Genomic DNA, 19,256 nt, shown 5'->3' with positions numbered 1-19,256 from the left:
GAGATGTGGTCTCCTCTCCCACTGCCCTCAATTTCTTTTACAAATAGACACTCTTTCAGGTTCATTAGAAGCTCAATGTCCTTTAATAAAATAAAACTGTACAAGGGAAAATGGGAAGAGATGGTAACATCAAAGTGCCATCTCATTTCACCAGTCCTTTCACTTCTCCCATCATGGGTTGGATTCTCACCTGTTCCTTCCCATTATCATCATTGTGTGATGTTACATTAGTTGCTTTTCAATGCTGCCTTTGAAAAAGGCTGTACTGTGTCAGGAGGATACAAAATCAGGATGACCCTCCCCAGCCCCGTTTAAACAACATTGCTTTATATCGTGTTGCTCTATCGACATAGTGCACTATTCTTCCAATACTGAAGAGTATTTGCTTCCTTCCCAAAGGAATGTAGCTGTTTGATCCTTTTATCACTTGCTCTTTTCCCTTGCACATTAAAAATGATGATTGCATTTAAATTGGTAAAAGAATATCCATCTGTGCAAAATTCATTGGAATGGCAAACAAAATGGTGTGTGTATGTTTGTAGAATAGAAAGTGGGGAGGGGGGAAAGAACCTAAAAGAGATTTTTTTTTTAAGCTAACAAAAATTATACAGAAAATGTAGCTTGTGGGGAAATGCTGAAGGAACTGAATATGTAGAAAACGGAAGATTAAGAGGCAGAGAGGGAAATGCTGTCAGTTTTCAAATATTTTTATAACTCCAGGAGCATTTCTGTCTCATATGTTTTCTCTGTGTATGAGCAGTTCCATTACCACAAGGGTAATGTTATGATATGCTGCGTTTTTTGTACAGAGCATTGACATTGCTGGGCATTTAGAAGATTCAGGGCCAAAGTCCATAAGAGGCAAATCTGCATATGCAAATTTAGAAATACCTGCTATGGTTTCTTTAAATTTTACAACAGACAAACACATCAAATTATTTTTCCTCAAAATAATCTCAGATAAAATATCATCCAGAACTACTAGGGGGAAACATTCTAAGCTTAATGGAGAGATTCCCCTTTTCAGGATGTACAAAAGGAAGAAGTAACTCTTCCCTCCCCAGCTGTAATACCACTTGAAAATTGCCAGTGTGGCAATTAAGAAAGCTTCCATTAGAATCAATGCACCCGCAGGGCTCTAGAAGAATGGATCCAGGCCACTAAGAAATAGATTTGGGGCTAGGTCTGATCTTCATACATTTTGGGGTGTTATCATTTGAGTCAAAATGCTGTTGCTTTAGAGCACCATCCTCTGCATGTTTAGACAGACAGTAAGTCCATAAAACCCCCAGCATTCCCCAATTAGTTATGCTGGTTAGGAAATGCTGAGAGTTGTAGGGCTTTTTCTGTGGAAATATGGATATGTTTACAGCCTGAACCATTCTGTGAGCTGGCTCTTTGGTCCCAATACGTGTCAAAAGAGGGGATAAATAAATAAAAAAACAAATATTGCCTATATAAGGCAATCCTACTTTAAATTAGAATGGCTAATGATTACTGGTACAGTTTAACTTCAAGGATTTGCCTTTTGTTTCTAGTTTTCTGATGTCTGGCAAAGCTGGAGATGGGCTTGTTTGAGGACATAATTGCTGGACCTTCATTGTCACATTTGTTTAGAAATACAAGTGGAAAGAAGAGCAACATAAAATTATGTCTTCTGTTTATAGTCAGCTGTGTTACACTCATAAGCATATGAAGACAAACCAGGCCATTGGTTCTTCTAACTCCATATTATGTATTCAGACTGGTTAGGGGCTCTTCAAAGCATTTAACTGGGACTTGCCGTTTGGCACCTCTGGAGGACATCAGGTTGAGGAAAAGTGATTATACAAAAGATGTACTGCTTCACTGACTATGCTCCATCATTCACCATCTTATTTTGTTTGCAGTGGGTGTGCAGTGATCCTTCCCCTGCACTGCCCTGTTTAATTATACTGTTTAATTATTTTATCCATACAATTTATTCCTTAGAATTCATTGCTCCTGCATTCCAATAAATTCCCTTAAAAGCATGATGCATGTTTACCATAGCTTGCCAATGAGCATGCTGACTGATCCAAAGGAAAGAAACATAATCTAAGAAGTATATATACTGTATCTCCTCTATGTATACTTAAAAAGTATGTGTGAATGTGTATCATATAGGTTATCCTTATCATGCAGCCAGGCTCTTGTTGTTGGGAAAGGGATTAGTATCTTCTAGTTGAAGTACATGAAAGTTTTACAAAATACTTACTCAAACTGCAAGGCTGCCAACATCTGATCTAACCCAGTAAGGCTACTTAAGATTTTACTGTATTCACAAGATCTAGTCTCCTTGCATGCACTTGCAGCTTTAAGTTTGTAAGAGTCTGTTGGAAATCAGTATGTCTGGAAGGGAGGCTGTCCATGCATGTCTTGCTAGGAAGAGAGAGAGAGAGTTCCTTTGAGGAAAATTCCCAGATGTGGGAGGAATTGGGTGTGGTTAGACAGGTGAGTTCCCATTAACCCTTTCCTCACTTTATAACATTATGCATGCAAAGTTGCCCATACCCATACAAATGTATGCACATTTTCTTCTACGGAATGAGTTAATGAGTCCTTAGATCATCAGAAGGGTGTCTTCTGATTAACTATCTTATAAAAGGTGTTCATGTGAAAGAAACTAACCTCAGGTGCATCATTAAGACTCTGTCACTACACTCAGCTCAGCCTCCTCTGATCTAAATGCTATCAAGATCTTTCACCAATGGGACTGATGAAAGTAATGATGTCAGCAGGGACAAGGTATCCATGATGATTCACCCCAAAGACGAGGCTCATGAGAAATTATCTTCTGATGATGTGTGCAAGAAGCATTGCAAATCCTGGAGACCTTTCTGCACCATTGAATCCACCTGTCACTCCACCATTTCATTGACAAATGTGACAGTTCTTTCCTCTGGATCATTCAGCATGCTGATTGGCAAGCTATAGTAAATTTTGGTCTTTGTTGCCTGTTCTCGTGTGCCATATAATTGCTGGAAACTTGGCTTCTTACAGACTGATGGGGAGCAGCTGATTAATTTCTCTCCCATTGCAAAATTATCCTCCAGGAGGGTTAGCCTGCCACTACCACTTTCTCCAGCCAGATGGCCTGGCTGAGGCAATGGGAGTTGTAGTCTAATATAATCTGCCACAGGACAGCTGCGACAATTCACACAAACTGGAATATATTATGTTGAACACCAAGATATGAAATTCAATATTACTAGGGGAACCCTTATTTTTCAAACTATTCCAGCAAACTATTGATGCATCTTGTGATTTGTATGTGTGCACCACATTTCAGCTTTCTGTCTTAGAATTCAGGTTAGGATCCTGGAATCTTCTAACCATTTGGAAATATCTCCAGAACCCCATGTTTTTAGAAAAAGACTTTCAAATGTCAGCCTTTCAGACTTTTCCAGTAAACTCAGAATGCCTTGGCATACTGCTTTCCAAATAACTTGGAAGACCTGTAATTGTCTGGGAATATACTTTGAGAATAATCAAAGAGAGGTGTGTCAATGTTCTGCTTTCAGAATATTCTAATCATCAGGGTCTCACATATACCAAATACCAGAGCAATAGTTCATTAGAAAGTGCTCTCACACAGTTTCTATCAGTATATAAGGATGCAGTTCTATGAGGGTTTAGATAGAAATGAGTGCCTCAATTCCCAGCATGACTGTCTGAATGGATGCTGTAAGATGTAAGAACACACACACACACACACACACACACACACCCTTAATATGCCTAGGAAGTCCCTATGTGTATATGGGTATGTTCATGTATGCATGCGCACACACACAGGAAAGCTTGAAGAACTGCATTTATTAGTTGATCTACTGAAAAGGCTCAAGGAACACCGGGTTCTGAAGTTGGTGCCGCCTGAACTACAGTGAAATGTACTGTCACTAAATTAGGGCCCCTCACAGCTGCTGAACATTATATTTGTCACTGCCAAAATATGCGAAATTCATCTGCATCTTTCTCAAATTTCTCTGATGTATTAACAATATTTTTGTAATTTCAAATAAGTGATTTCACAAAAAGAAGTCTGCATAACCTGCTTTTTCTTTAGCCTAGCAATTCATAGTCTTTTTCTTCTTCAGTTTTCCTTGGAAAGCAGATATGTCTAACACCAGAAAGTGTTAATGAGATTAAAATTTATTGGTCAAGAAACAATAAATCTTAAGTCTTAAGATCATATAAAATTCAATAACTCTGAAAGGAATAGAAAACCAGAGTGATTTCATTAATTCTCATTCTCTTAGAGGATTCTTTTTCATTTTGCTATTTTCTTAAGAATGAATTGATTTACACAAATAAGTATTAAAACTACATGCTATTGTACAACTGTACAAGTAGTTAGATTTTGTCAAGTCTTTTCCAGAGAGCTATTAAAAATAGATTATGCATATTTTTCACAATTTTCTCTCGAAATCAGATTGCTTGTATTGTTCACTGAAACTGCAACTATTCTGACTTTTGGATTTTGCTCAATCTAAATTCATTTTCAGTGAAGTAGATTCGTTCGGCAGAACTTTAAACAGGCATGCAATCAGCAGCTATTTATTATGTAGGGGAAAGATAAAATAGCCCCTTATGCTTCATATGAAAATCCAACTTAAGAGTTTTCTTTGTACTATAACTCAAATCTGAGCCAGATCAGAGTAATTGTTCTGTTTATGACCTGGCAACGTTATTTTCATACACTTACAAAAATGCATGATAACTTCTGTTTCATTGCAGGATTTTAGAGCCTTGTGTACACATTCATTTCTTGCAGTAAGGAACACATTGAGGATGAAGACTGAGCTTATGCCTAATGGCCCGTCTTATGGACAAATACCTTTTCAAGCTGTCATTTACATTGGCTGTATGGTCTATACTCAGGGCCAAGAGGGGGGGAGTGAATATGCATTAAGCACTTGCATGTCAGTTAGGGTTTGCAGCATTTATGCAGGACTCATGTAATCCTGTTTTAAATTCATAGATTTCCAGAGTCAGCTGTGTTTCTTCCAGACTTTGGGAACATAGGAAGCTGCCATATATCCAGCTAAAGCATCGGGCCATGTAGCCCAGTATTGTTTGAATTGGCTGCCAGCAAGGGCTCTCAAGGATTTCAGGGAAGATTCTTTTCCTGCTTTACTTGGAGCTATTTCTGCACACAACAGAGAAATTGTTTACATTTCTGCATGCAAAGTATGGACTCTGCCACTAAGCCATGGTCCCTCCCCAAATCTTCAAACAGCCATTGGATTTCAACATATATGATGCATGAGTAATTAGTAATGAATTCATTCACTAGGTAAGATTAAAATGTCCTAAATATAATTTAGAACAATTTATTTTCCCCACTAAAAATAATGTCATCATTTGCTAATTGGCATGTGTCTGTAAATGTCACTTGTGAGTATATTGGTAGTACCTCTCTTCTAACATGCAGGTTTCATTGGACTATTCCATTCCATGTTTTCAAGGAATATAATGTCTGACTTAGCTTTTTTCCCAAACCAAAGCAATTTGCTATAGTGAAACTGCAACAACTGGGAAGACCACCATGATCACCTTGAGCCACCTTGAGGGGGCATCCTGCATAGGTGCAATAACAGAAATGTTATTACTACACAAATATGTACAGTGCAAAACATACTATTATTTTATGCCAACTGGCACTTACTTTAATTAGACCACTGATTGGATGCAGGAAATAGGGAGATTGCATTGACTTAATTTCAGTTGCATAATGAATTGTGATCTTTGCTTCAAAAATCTGGGATTTTATCTAGACTTCTTCCAGTTAACAAGGATTGGCCACCCAAACCTTCTATGCAATACTGCTTTAGGACTAGGATGGCTTGTTCATAGCCTTACTTCTGCTTCTCATAACACCACTCAGCCATTCATAAATCAATAATTATAAAGACGTCGCTTTATTATACTCTGTGAGGAAACTCACTCAGAGTGTGAGCTTCTGCTACTTAAGAAAGGTAAAGGATGGTGGAGAAAGTATCCAGGAAGAAAACCTAAATATGCTGCATGTAACTGTAGATAATTTTGGTCCATTACTTTATCTCATAAAGCACATATTATGTGTTCACATCTATCCTAGATGAAATGAGAGACTGTTCTTATATTTTATTCATATCATGCATTTGTCATAAAAATCTCATTTGTTGTACACAAGAACCCTCAAGGTTCTGTTCTTCTACATAAAGAGGTAGCTTGAATGGCCACATTGACTGCCCACTACTATTGCCTTGAAGAGCTAAAACAGTGGACTCTTACAATTCTGCTGTTGCAATTCCTCATTCCAAATGAAGTCATAGTTATGGAAATGGATGGTGGTAGAATGTGAATTTCAGTCATCATGGCAAAAGCAAAAAAGAGGGAACAACTTTCTGAAAGGAACATTCTGGCAAATAACTCAAAAAGCAGAAACCAAAGGCCTGGCTGAGTTCGGACAACTAAATTTATGTTGATTACGGAATTTGTATGAGCAAACCCCAGGCATAAGTCAAAAGGAGCTATTCAGATGGGCTGCCTTACTTCTGAACTGTTGACTTACAAGAGCTTCCACTTAAACTTCACTCCCATTTCCTCACAAGGTCGCTCCCATCCAGTGAAGTCAGATGAGATAAGCTCAGGATTCTGCACTATTGAAATTCTAGAGTGAAATTATGGCATAGCTGGTGTGTGTGTGTGTGGGGGGGGGGAACGGACACATTTCAGCCCTGGGGCCACCTTCAATTTTGAAGACACTCTTGAGGGCCCAATTCCAGTGGTGAGCAGAGCCAAAAGCAAAGGGGGCAAAACTGAAAGCAAAAGCAATGGAGCCAAAATTCCAAAACTGCCAGGACAGTTTAACTGAAAGCTCCAACTAAACCTTAGGAGGTACATTTCAGCCTTTATGATAGGAGACACAACCTGTGTAACAGCTGGAAAGCCATCAATGATTAGCTGTTAGGGGTAAGATGTGGCCAAAAAGGGAGTGTGGCCATCTTGGGAACTCCAGAGCTGTACTGGTACTCCAGGGGGACCAGATTTCACCTGAGGTTCCCACCTCTAGCAAAGCATATAGGAGATCAAGAAGTCACCCAGGAATTTATTTATGTATTTAAACCATTTCTATGCCACTCCATTCGCAAAAAGCCTCGGGGCGGCTTACAACAGCAATAAGGAAGCCCCTGTTTCAAATGTTGCCAAACAAATGCATGAATGAGCTACCTTTAGCAAGGTGCTGTTTCTTTAGTACACAGGAGGAGGAGCAGGAGATAGGTGGATCAGGAAGTCACTGATCTGCTGAAATCAGACCTCAGCTCCAAGTCTGAACCAGAGCCTGTTAACCTTTTAAGCCAGAGCCCCCACCTTCAACCAGGGCACACACACTGATCCAGCATCTTCTGAGGCATTTTCCCCTCAAGAACTGCTTCCTGTTACGCCAGTGGCTTCATGCTACCTGATTACCAGCACAGTCAATGAAAAGGCAGGCGCAGGAGACCTGCTATGTGTCTGCCCAGAGGGCTACCCCAGTAAGAATGCCCAAGCTTCAGGAAGCAAGCGAAGTCTGGAAGGGAAAGTCTGGACTGGGACAATGGCAGATGGCCGGAAATGTCAAGTTGCCTGCTTGGAGCTATCCAAGGTCCTGCAACTTCTGCCCTGCACGACATGCCTGCCAAAGCCACACATCAAGTCTCTTTTCCACCACATGGACACCTCACAGGCAGGATGGGACACTGCTGCTTCAGGCCCCCATCCGCAATATTTGTATGCCACCCAATTGTGCCACAGCACCTCTGGGCGGTTCACAACACAAGATTAAAATACAATAAAATAGAATATAGAAACAGTATCGTATATAGAAGTTCTTTCTGACAGGTTGTTCATTAAGCATTTTGATCATTGTGCTAGATATGCCTTCCTCTATGACCAATACAGGTCATTAGGAAAGAGTAGCATGACGTACATAACATTACATCATCTAACAATTCAGGAATTCAGTGGATCTCTTCTTAAAAATCTCCTCGCTCTCCACGTTACAACCGCTAATGTGGAAAAGTCAACTTTAAGCCAGAGTTAGCATATTAAGAGTCAGTATGGTTTCCCTGCAAGCAAGGGCACTGAAACTAATCTGATTTACTGTTTAGACATGCATGTCAGTTACTTGTTTCTTGAGCAAGAGGATGAAGGAAGCAATCAGGGTGGCTTGAAAAGATGTTTTCCAAGAGGAAGACTTCTCCATCCTGAGATGCCTATAAAGGATGGGATATAAATGCTTTAAATAAATGAATAAATAAATAAGGCAGGGAGCATTTGCAAGTCAGAGAGAAGCAGTTGAAGAAGAGGGTAGGTAAGGCACGCAAGCAGCTGAAGGATCTCTGAGTTGCTGACATTTTGCTGAAACCCTGACAGGACACTTCCTCTTCCACTGAAACCACTGCTTCCAGTTCCAGAATGGTACTGTAGGTTTAGCACACACTGGTGCATATGTACATAATCGATGCATTGAAGGAGACAGTGTATATGTACATAATCAATCTGAAAACATCTGGGATATATTGGCAGAAATAGCACAAGGAGGACAGGTCAGGGTGTGCTTCCTGTGGCACACTGTTAAGTCAGCCATTAGAATACTGAGTATTTATTTATTTATTTATTTATTTATTTATTTATTAAAAGCTTTTCCACCACTGATGTCTCAGGACAGCTTACAAAGAAAGAACAAATAAAGTAAAATAAAACCAAGCCTAGTACAGATCGCTTCTTTGGCTGCAATCCTATGCCCAATTTTCTGGCTAAGAGTCATTGAACTCAACGGGTCTTACTTCTGAGTAAAAGTAAGATCACACTGTTCTCATTTGTTTCATGCAGCCATTATACAGTCAGTTGGCATGAGGAATAACTGCAGTAAAATTCAAATAGCTGAGCTCTGCAATGTATAGCAAGCTATTCATGCAAGTTTCTTTCTGTCCCTTTTCCCATTTTGTTTATATTCTGTGATCTAATAGAGCTTTATATCATTTCAGTTGTTAATAACCCCTCTGTTATATAACTAATCCTTTTCTTAAATCTTATTAATTTGTTGGCCTTAATAATGTCTTCTGGCCATTCAGTATAATGCATTTATTTTTAAAAATAATCATCCCACAGTAATGCAAAGCAGCCACACGGCCCTGGGTTGTATCATAAGCCTATTGATCACTAAGGAGCAGTTCTGTCCCTTAGATGAAATGGGAAATGTTCGATGCAAATAAGTGAGATTCAGAGAGTGAATTTGGTATTTGTTTAAGTGCATTTTTAAAGCTTGCCAGACCATACCAGTTCAGCATTAAAATGTTCAGCTTTCATTTCTGAGAGGACAATTATAAAGGGGTGTCATCTAGGATAACATTAGAAAAATAACAAAGGAATGAGAAGATTGTATTGCATTTAGAAAATGGCTACTATTGGCAAATTAGGGGATATGGACCTAATGACAAGCACTTGCTGTGAAAGCTGGCAGTGAGCGAGGTAGACATGTAGAATGGGCTGAGAACCTGTTCACACATGCATGAGAGTAAGCCCTACTAAATTTGGTGGTGCTTACTTCTAAGTAAATGCACATGGCTTTGCACTGTGGTTCTAGGACCTGCTTACTCATAAGCATGCATTTGCAGTGGCAATTTATTACCGGATGAGTCCCGGCTGCTGAGCATTCGCAGGGGATAACTGCCGGACAACCAGCTGTAGCATCCTCCTGTTTATGCTGATTGAAGGAGACAGTGCAATTGCTTGAGGTGTAGAGTTTAACTAGTTCTGTCGGGCAGAAATATCTGGATGGAGTGCCCTTTTGAAAAGCAAAACCATCCATCCTCCTCTGCACACTTCAAGGAGCTATGGGGCATGTGATAATATGTCTCAAGGAGAAGCAGAAAGGAACAGCAGTAGTTTATTCACCACCAAAGTGGCAGTACAAACGATGCATGCCAGTGCTTTGCTAGTAGTAGTAACCTGCTGCTGTTTGGGAAAGCATACCTCGGCAACACCCGATGGCTACTTGACAGCCCCAGGCACCAATGCACTGCCCCCCGCAACACACATCTTTGTGGGCACCCACCAAGGTGCCTTACCTCTTCTACCTTTTCTTTTTAATTAACGTGTTTCTGGGACTGCTGTGCAATTAGTTTCTGTTGATGCTGAAAACCATGGATTCAAAGGAGTTGTTCGCTGTGTTATAGCTGTGATCCAGTTCTTCCTTGTACTCAGTTTTTTTGGGCAGGATATTTAACCTTTGCCACACCTCCCATGGCATCCATTTTGTGACAATGCTCAGGGCAATTTCTCAAACTGCCAAATGGACCACAGCCTAAGAAGGTTAGCTAGGCCTGCTCTGGAACATACATCCCTCTCTGACACCTAATGCAATGGTTGTATTTTTATTGTTGTTATTTAGAGTTTTTAGTAATTGCACACACTTTTTCCATGTATGACATCTCTACAGCTATCTCTATAGCTACCTTTTATATAAATAATATTGCAAGGAAGAATGCCATGTAGGGTATGCCCTGCCCCTTCCCAGGATAAAAGCATACTCCATTCCGATTCCTATCACTCAGTTCATCAGTCCCCACCCTGATCAGCTCACCTGCCTTCTACAGTCACTAAATTCATTGCAGTGTCAGGGTGGTAGTGTGTTTTTTTGGGGGAGGGGGCTCCTTTCCTCTTAGAACTTTTGTTTTCCACAGCTTTTTTGTACTTCTTCAAACCTTGGGGTTTCCCTACATATACTGATACCTCTTTCTTCTGTGTTGTTATTGCCAGTTTGGCTATATAAGGGTCTGCAGTGCCTGTTAGTATATAGGATGAACATATGTATTCCATTTATTTAAACTCATTTAATAATCATTTCAGGCTTCTCTTCATGATGCATTGGCCAACAGTCAGTGACTGGCCCAAGGTCACCGTGTGGGCTTATTTATTTACTTATTTATTAGATTTATATCCTTTTTTCTTACAATGAGCTCAAAGCAGCTTACATAATTTTCCTGCTCCTGCTCTCAATCTTATTCCTACAACAACCCTGTGAGGTAGATTTGGTTGACAGTCTGTGACAGGCCCAAAGTCACCTATTTGGTTCCATGGCTGAGTTGGGGCTAGAACCCAGATTGCTCCCAGTCCTGTGTTCTTATAACAAAGAACTCCTGAGTCCCGTTCAAACTCTCTAACAACTGGAATGCCTTATTTGTATAACAGTTAGAGGGAACATGACATTTGATGCAATTCTGGATTTCAGTGCAAAGAATGGAATTATGAACAAGCTTCTAAAAAGGGAGGGAGTCAGAATTATTGCTTTGCCTAAATGTGGAGGGTACTATAGCCTCCTTAGCATTTAAAACCTCTGCTTCTCAGTTCTGATGTTGATTCCTTCTGTATCTAAGTAGCATATAGCTCAAAAGGAACACAGGGGAAAATGTTTTCTTGTTTCTTGTGTCTCTGCAGAGAATTATTGGAATGCAGCATCATTTGTTAAACAGTCTTCATATCTCCACTTCTCCACCTTCCAAGGAGAAACTAGTGCTGATATTTCTTTCTATTTCAAAACGGCGGCCCCTGATGGAGTGTTTCTTGAGAATCTGGGGAATGCAGACTTCATCAAACTTGAGCTAAAATGTAAGTTTATTCCCAGCATTAGTGATGATATTAGAGGTAAAGTGCTGAGCTTCTACTCTTCTACATGTTCTGTAAAACCAACAACTCATCAATGCAGTACCAATAAATGACTGGGTCTCTTTGCTCTGTTTGCTTTTTAGGATGAGTTTTAAACTCTGAAGGACAGATTTAACATTTAATTTTTAGATTATTATTTTAATTATGTTGATATCTTACCTTTCCTCCAAGGAGTTTAAGGCATATATATGTTTTTCATCACTGCTATCACTTCCACCTCAAATTTAATCTTGCCACAGCTCTACAAGGAACTTTAGGCTGAGAACTGTGAACATTATAACTGGGCACAAGTTTGAACCTGGCTCTCCCTATGCTTAACCAATATACTCCATCAGTTCCCAGTGCTGTTAGTGCACACTAACCTGACACTCCAGGGTCTTCAGGCTAAACTTCAGTTGTTCTGACCACCAGGCAAGCCTAACCAAGAAACTTTTACAGGGATCTGGAAGTTTCTCCTGTCTATTGTACCCAGACTTCCTTGGGTGTTAATCAATTAATTAATTTCTACACTGCCCATAAGGCAAAAACAAACTGCACAAAATAAAATAATAAAATCAGTAACATTAAAATTGAATATCTGTAATAGAAAAACAATAGCAGGCCTACAACAACTGCATTCAAGTAAGTTCAATGGTACAGCAGCAGAACAAAAAATACAACATAAACACAGAGTTAAAATTGGTTTTAAAAGAATTCAAATCATTTAATTATTGTGATCCACCCAGAGATAAATAAATAAACTATTTCATTATTAGGTAAATAAAAAGGTTTTTGCCTGGCACCAAAAGGAATAGAGTAGGCATCAGGCACACCTCTTCAGGAAGCTGATTCCACAGATGGGGTGCCACAGTTGAAACGGTCCTTCTGCTTATTGTGACCCTCTTTATTTCCTTAAAAGGGGCTCACTGAGAAGGATTTCAGACTATAACCTCAAGGTCCAAGTAGGCATATATAGGAGAGGGTGTTCCTTTAGATTTAAAGCCATTTGGGGCTTTAAATATTAGTGTTAGCACTTTGAATTCGGAATGAACTTCAACAAGTAACCAGTGAAGTTGGCAGAGGACTGGCATAATGCATTCATATCTTCCAGTCCTTGCCAGCAGCCTCACTGCCCTAATAAAATTTTGTTGACTATGTTGTGAGCCACCCAGTGAGCCTGTGGCTTATGGAGTGACATATAAGCCAAATGACCAAATATTAAATATTTTTAACCAACTGAAGTTTCTGGACCATCTTCAAAGGCAACCCCACATAGAGTGCATTACTCTATGCATAGAGTGCATTATTACATAATCCAAATGAGAGATTACCAGAGCATGGATGGCTGTTGCTAGGCTCTGCCTCTCCAGATAGGGTCGCAGCTGGTAAATCAGCCTGAGCTGATAGAAGATGCTCCATGCCACTCTTGCAACAGTTCAGGGTATAGGAGTACCCCCACATTGCAAACACTGTCCTTTAGGGGAAGTGCAATACCATTCAGGACAGGTTGATTGTCACCCCGTTGAACAGATGATCGCCCCACCAAGAGCACCTCCATTTTATCTGGATTAAGTCTCAATTTATTAACCCTCTTCCATTACCAAGTAGGTTGGCTAGGTTGGCTCACCTCCCTACAGTTCCCTCCTTTTGCCAAAGCTGGATAATACCACCTTTCAGTCAACAGAACAGGTTCTCCTGCTTTCTCATATGATTCCATCTTTCAAACATTGCCAGCAAGGCAGTGGAGTCTGCCATCAGTAAGCCTCAACCATGTTCCTATGTCAGCATATGACTCAGGTAACTGCAAGCTTTGCTTCAGCACATAAAGGTAATATATGGTTTGCAAATTACACTCCTTGCAATCAATCATTGAACCCTTGAAAGCTAGTTAAGACAGAAGTTGCACTAGCTGCGCACATTAGACTAGAGAGCAGGTCAACATTCCCTTATAATGGTATGACAATGAAGGGAACTATATGGTGACAGAACCTTCTTCAGCTTGTTAAATGTGCACAAAACTCAGGTGTATTCCTCCAACTATAAACAAGGCCTTCATGTACTATAAGCTAAACCACAAACTTTATAGCCTGAGCGAAAAGAATATACTTGTGATTGGAAAAATCTGCTTTTCGAAAGCTGACAAGAGGTGCTGTCACAAAGAACACATTGATAAATGCAGCAAGGAGTGTGGCTAAAGTGTGTGGCTGGCCCATTTATCATACACTTCTCCTTCCCGCTTTTTCAACTTGTCAGCATCCAAAGATCAGATGGCAAAGATGGAGAATTACCTCAGACTCCATTTTACATACCTCAGAAAATTTGCAGAACATAATTACTTTCACAGCTGATGGTCAGTTGACACCTTCAAGGTAACTTAAGTATAAATCATTTTCAGAAAACATAGTCACTCATCCTTTTATTAGTTTCACTGGCTTTTCTTTCATGTGTTCTTTGCAATTTTATGCCTACACTTTTTTTCAGTAAACTTAACAAGGAGACAGTATTCAGATGCCTGTGCTTATCTTGAGCATTAATCTATCAGTGTTATCTAGAGGTAACACAGAGCCCACACATTGCAATCCAGAAAATCCTTTGCTTTAAAAAAATTAGAAATTTACTGCTAATAATAATAATAATCAGTTTGGCATAAACTCACAAAGAGTGGTTCAGAGATTGCAAAGACAATTTGAAATAAATGTGTGATCAGTTTGTAGCCTATACACATCCATCAGCACACACACACATGCACACACATAAGACACAACAGCTTCCAGGATAAATGAATGCTGGTAATATTTTCCCATCAAATGCTGTATAATGCTTCCAGGGGAATAAATCAGTAGCATGCACATTGTAATTAGTCATACGTTTACTGATGAATTGTTCTGGGCCTTTTCCATTTTCACCAGTTTCATACTAGCTCTTTCATCTCCATTTTTTCTTGTAACAAACAATAACAACAGTGGTATTTCTCTGCAACTCCTGTACGGAGCATGTTTCTTTGTCGAGTCAGTCATGTTGATCTGATATGCCAGCTGTCTGCAAGCTGCACTGGGATTGCGACTTACCCCATCCTGTCTCCTGCTTGAACATGAACATCAAGGCAGGAATTAGTAGCAGGAGCAATTTCCAAAAAATCATCTCTGATGGGCATCTCTTTCCTATGTTACTTTTGCCTTGTTCCTAAGCTAGCATTCAATTGCAAAGCCAGACATATCTGGACATGCTTGGAGGTTCTGGTTTGCACCAGCGTCTTCATCAATTGATGGTTGCCACATCAGCATTGACTTGCATATGTGAGCAAGACTTTGCAGATTAAAACCCATGGATTGAACTTTTATACAGATTCATATCGTCATGAATGTAATCATTTTCAATGGAGTCAATACATTCATGCTGTAAATCATCAAGAACAAAGACTTCTAGTGAGAGAGAGTCCAAGTGATGTACATGCATATATGAACCAGCATTCAGACTCATGGGAGTATTACTTCATGCTGTGAATTGATTGCTTCTGCCTGAAAGGATGATTGTTCTGTGATGACTGAGAGGTGGTGACCATTTATGAGCTGTGGAGTGGCATCTCCTGAGTTAAGGAAAGTTTTCTGGGCACTTGCAATCATAGACAAAAGTTGCCTCCATAATTAATCCCTTTCATTTTGCATATATAATGTACAGTATAAATGTATCTGTGTGGTGAATTTTCCTTCAGAGTTTTCAGGGGGGTTTTTCAGTGACTGCCACCGTGAAAATAAATATAAGGCAAAGAATTGTCTGGGGAACAAGAACCAAGGCAATTAGTAGCCTGATGGACAACTGGTGGTCAGATCTTGCCTGCATAGCAATTTTGTCTGGTTCCTATTGACAACAAATTTGATTAAGATGTAGTAATGTCTCTTTGGATTTTGTTTAATGGCCCAATTATGCATGCGTACATGGGTTCTATAACTCAGCAAAGATGATTATTGAGCTTATTACGTAGCTTGGTAATCCATAAAGACATGGAGTTATGCGGCCACATATGTTTCCATACCCTAAATGACGTCATGGAGAATACAGTGGTTTATGTGAATGCTGGAGTTATAGTATTATTTTAGTATTGTTATTATATTTGCACACCACATTTTTCCTTGTACAAGGCAGTTTTCATAACCCTCCTCAAGGAAGTAGAATTTAACCTCACATATATTTATGTTTCTTTTTACATCAGTAAATGCTCTTTCCTGACTACCACCACTGCTTTAAAAAAAAGTTTCATGGAAAGGTTAAGGAGATGTTGTCCTAGTTCAGAGCAAATAGCATTCTTAAGCCTTTTTTCAGGAAACAAGTTAGCTGTAAGAGAAAATCAATAGGAAAGGGTTGCCAACACCACTGATATTTATTAAGTAAGTTTAGAATTCTTCGCCTTTGAAAATGATAATTCAAGTGACAATATTTCCCACACAGTGGAGACTCATGATTTATATTGCCGTGTTCAATAAACTTCTAGAATTCAATAGAGACTACCTATGAAACACTGTGGTAACCCAAACACATTTTGACTTGACATATATGCCAGTCCTTTTCCTTCAGTATTTCATTGTGTGCTAGTTATATTAGGGATCTCCAAACTTTTTGGGTTGGTGGACACATTTGGAAAGTAAGTGTTGTGTACACTTTCATAATATGGCTGCCACAGGCTGGATTGACATAATATGGCAGCCATGATGGGCACAATGGGGCACAAAACAGCCATTTCCCAAAAGGCCAATTTGTGAGACTAAAACAAGAGTAACTTGCCCAGGAAACAAAGCAAAAGGCAGAAGTGTGTTCTTGACTTCTAAAATACAAAACCACTTCTTTGAACCCAAGTAAAGCAGCAGCTGGAGGGTGTTGAACAATATCTTTGCAGCATGCCAGCCTCTCAGCTTATATATATAAATATAAATGTTTAAGAAACAAAATAAAAATCAGGAGGGGCATACACACAAAGACACAGTCTAAGAAGTTGTTGTCTAAATTATCTGATAGATTACGATAAAATATAGGTTAAGAGCATATATCCAGCCTTCGGAGATTCTTAAAGAGCAAACCAAAAGTACCATCTTTCCACCTCTTCCCTGGCACAAATCAGCAAACAAGGCTCTTTGAAGAACATGGACAAAGAAGCTTAATCAAGCCCATGTGAAGGAACATGATGCCTGATTCTTCAGAACCTGAAGTTAAGTCTATTTTTAAAATAAATTTTATTAAGTAAAAAACATTAAAATACAATACAAAAGTACAACAAAAAATACATCCATAACAACAAAAAAGTACATTCATAACAAAAAAGTAGGAGAAAAAATTACAGTACAAATAAATCAGTCAAAAGAATTAATATTTAGTTTGATACTGAACACAAAAAGTATACCTCACACCTGATAATTATCTCTAGCTAAAGTTCTCTGAGAAGTTTACTACAATAGATTAAATACAGTAAAATTGCAATACAGAATACAGATAACAAAAAAAATAACCAAAAAAACCCCCCTAAATGGTAAACCCAACCTGAACCCCAATTGAAATGGATCCAGGTAATCAGTATCATGCAAGAATGTCTGGAGCTGTTTGGCTGCTATCCAGTCAAGAACCTTGCCCAGGAAGGAAATATTTTCTACCAACTTAAAATTATCAAGATCTTCTGAGTCCAGAGAGGGTTTTCTCAGGAGTGGCCTCACTACCTCCTATTTATTTATTTATTTATTTATTTAAGATATTTATATGCCGTCCTGTTGCAAAAGACCCATCCCTCTCATCTCCCGGGCACAGCCAACTGTTCCCTCTCTGCTGGTTTTTATTAGTCAAGAGGGCTAAATATCCAAAACAGAGGTGGTTGTACAAACCTGTCCAAGCACTTTCCCGATATCCTCAGGCTGTACTAAATGGAAATCATCCAAGAGAACTTGACCAGGCTGGGCTGTAGATATTTCACCTGATTCCGCTGCAATAACATTTCAGTCTGAGTCCTGCTGGATGCAAGAGATTTTATCCTGGAAACATAGAAACAGAGCGAGTCAGAAGGGGTCTCCCAGGCCATCTAATTTGACCTCCAGCACCAGCTGGCTCCTCTCACAACATGCCCACCATGGGCATGTCCAGCCTATCTTTGAACACCTATATTTGAGATATACATACATACATACATATCGAAGTGGGACCCAGATGGCTCCACAATATCTATGGGTGTCCATATAGGCAGGCCTCATCCTGGATGAACCTAGAATGCTCTGTTGGGTGGAAAAGAGAAGATTAAACAGAAACAATGAGATATTGTTTCTTTGCGCTCTCACTACTGCCAAGTTTATTGAGTATAGGACATGCCAGGGCTCCATTGCATCTTCTAGGAACTTTCTTTTATCTCCACTCAAGCCATCTCTTGTTTGCTTCATTGCTTTCAGCTGCAGTATATACCACAGAGACATATGATCTTTACCACAGAGGTGGCACTCAGAAGCAATTGTGTCAACCACTTGTGTTTCCTGTATATTCCTATGTATTCAACAGGACTGCCAGCTGTATCAGTCAGAACCCAGACATGCCTGGTCAGTCCCATGGCTGTCACGGGATCCATGAAATCCTGACCTACCTTGGATGGCCTAAACAAAGTCTACCTGTATTTCTGTTGGAGCATTTTCTATTGGAGCATACATCTTTATGGGTTTAGTGTACTATTACACAACTTCCAGTGTAGGCATTCCAGGGTATTTTCTTTTTTTTCCCCATTTCTGCCACCACAATTGCTTTTAAGAATGGGATGTCAGGAAATGCAGAGTAGCACAGTTAGAGAAGCCTGAGGAATCTGGTCCTTGAAAATTCTGATTCAGACATATCCAATCTGCACCCCTCAGTCTAATTTGAAGATCAGAATGTAACTATCCTTTGTATTTCACTCTTCAAATTCCATTACGCAGGTCTGAGTTCAAAATAACAAGTAAAATGCATTAAAGTGTATATTCTAGAGTAAAACATGTTTATAAAACCATTCTTGGGTGTAAAATACATTTATAGTTGCATATTTTGTGAGAAACTTTGTTAAAATACATATTTGGAAACTAAGGTTTGTAATGACTTAAATAAAATGACAAATTCATGTGGATGTAGAATGGAGCCCATCCCGTCCTGAACCAACTGTGTGGCTGAGCCCACAAGTAATTGGTGTAAGTTTTACAAATCAGATGGTTGGGTTACTACAATGGGCAAATGGAGAACAAGGGATGCTTACATCTAGATTCCCCCACATAGTCAAGGGAAGGTAACCTTCTTTTTCCTTGTAAAGAACGTATAGGGAATCATCTTGGTATGCCAGCCATTTTCCATTATCAAGCAGAGAGCTGTAGCACATGCTTCTCAGCGGGGTTGCTCACAGGAATGTCAAAAGGAAATCAAAGTACATAGGATCCAAACTGAATGGGGAACAATCAGGACTAGGCTCAAAAATAGAAAGAAAGGAATGATTTCAGCATTACCGAAAATGAACTATCACTGCTGTCCATTAATGACATTGGACAGCCTCATCTACAAATTACTAATGCATAGAAATT

The 19,256-nt window shown here is 39.4% G+C and overlaps 1 protein-coding gene across 1 annotated transcript in view; it reads left to right on the top strand.

The window, feature by feature from the left end:
* CNTNAP2 (contactin associated protein 2) overlaps nucleotides 1–19,256 on the top strand; it is an 870,382-nt gene that overhangs the window by 747,944 nt on the left and 103,182 nt on the right. The window contains exon 18 of the mRNA XM_044419123.1: nucleotides 11,488–11,658. Within this exon, the coding sequence (XP_044275058.1) occupies nucleotides 11,488–11,658 (171 nt within the window). The remainder of the gene's footprint in view (nucleotides 1–11,487; nucleotides 11,659–19,256) is intronic.

This window comes from Varanus komodoensis, unplaced genomic scaffold, assembly GCF_004798865.1.
Source record: "Varanus komodoensis strain SLA01 unplaced genomic scaffold, ASM479886v1 scaffold10, whole genome shotgun sequence".
Classification (NCBI taxonomy): domain Eukaryota; kingdom Metazoa; phylum Chordata; class Lepidosauria; order Squamata; family Varanidae; genus Varanus; species Varanus komodoensis.
The sequence above is the reverse complement of the archived record's forward strand: the minus strand, read 5'-3'. Positions and strand labels throughout refer to the sequence as shown.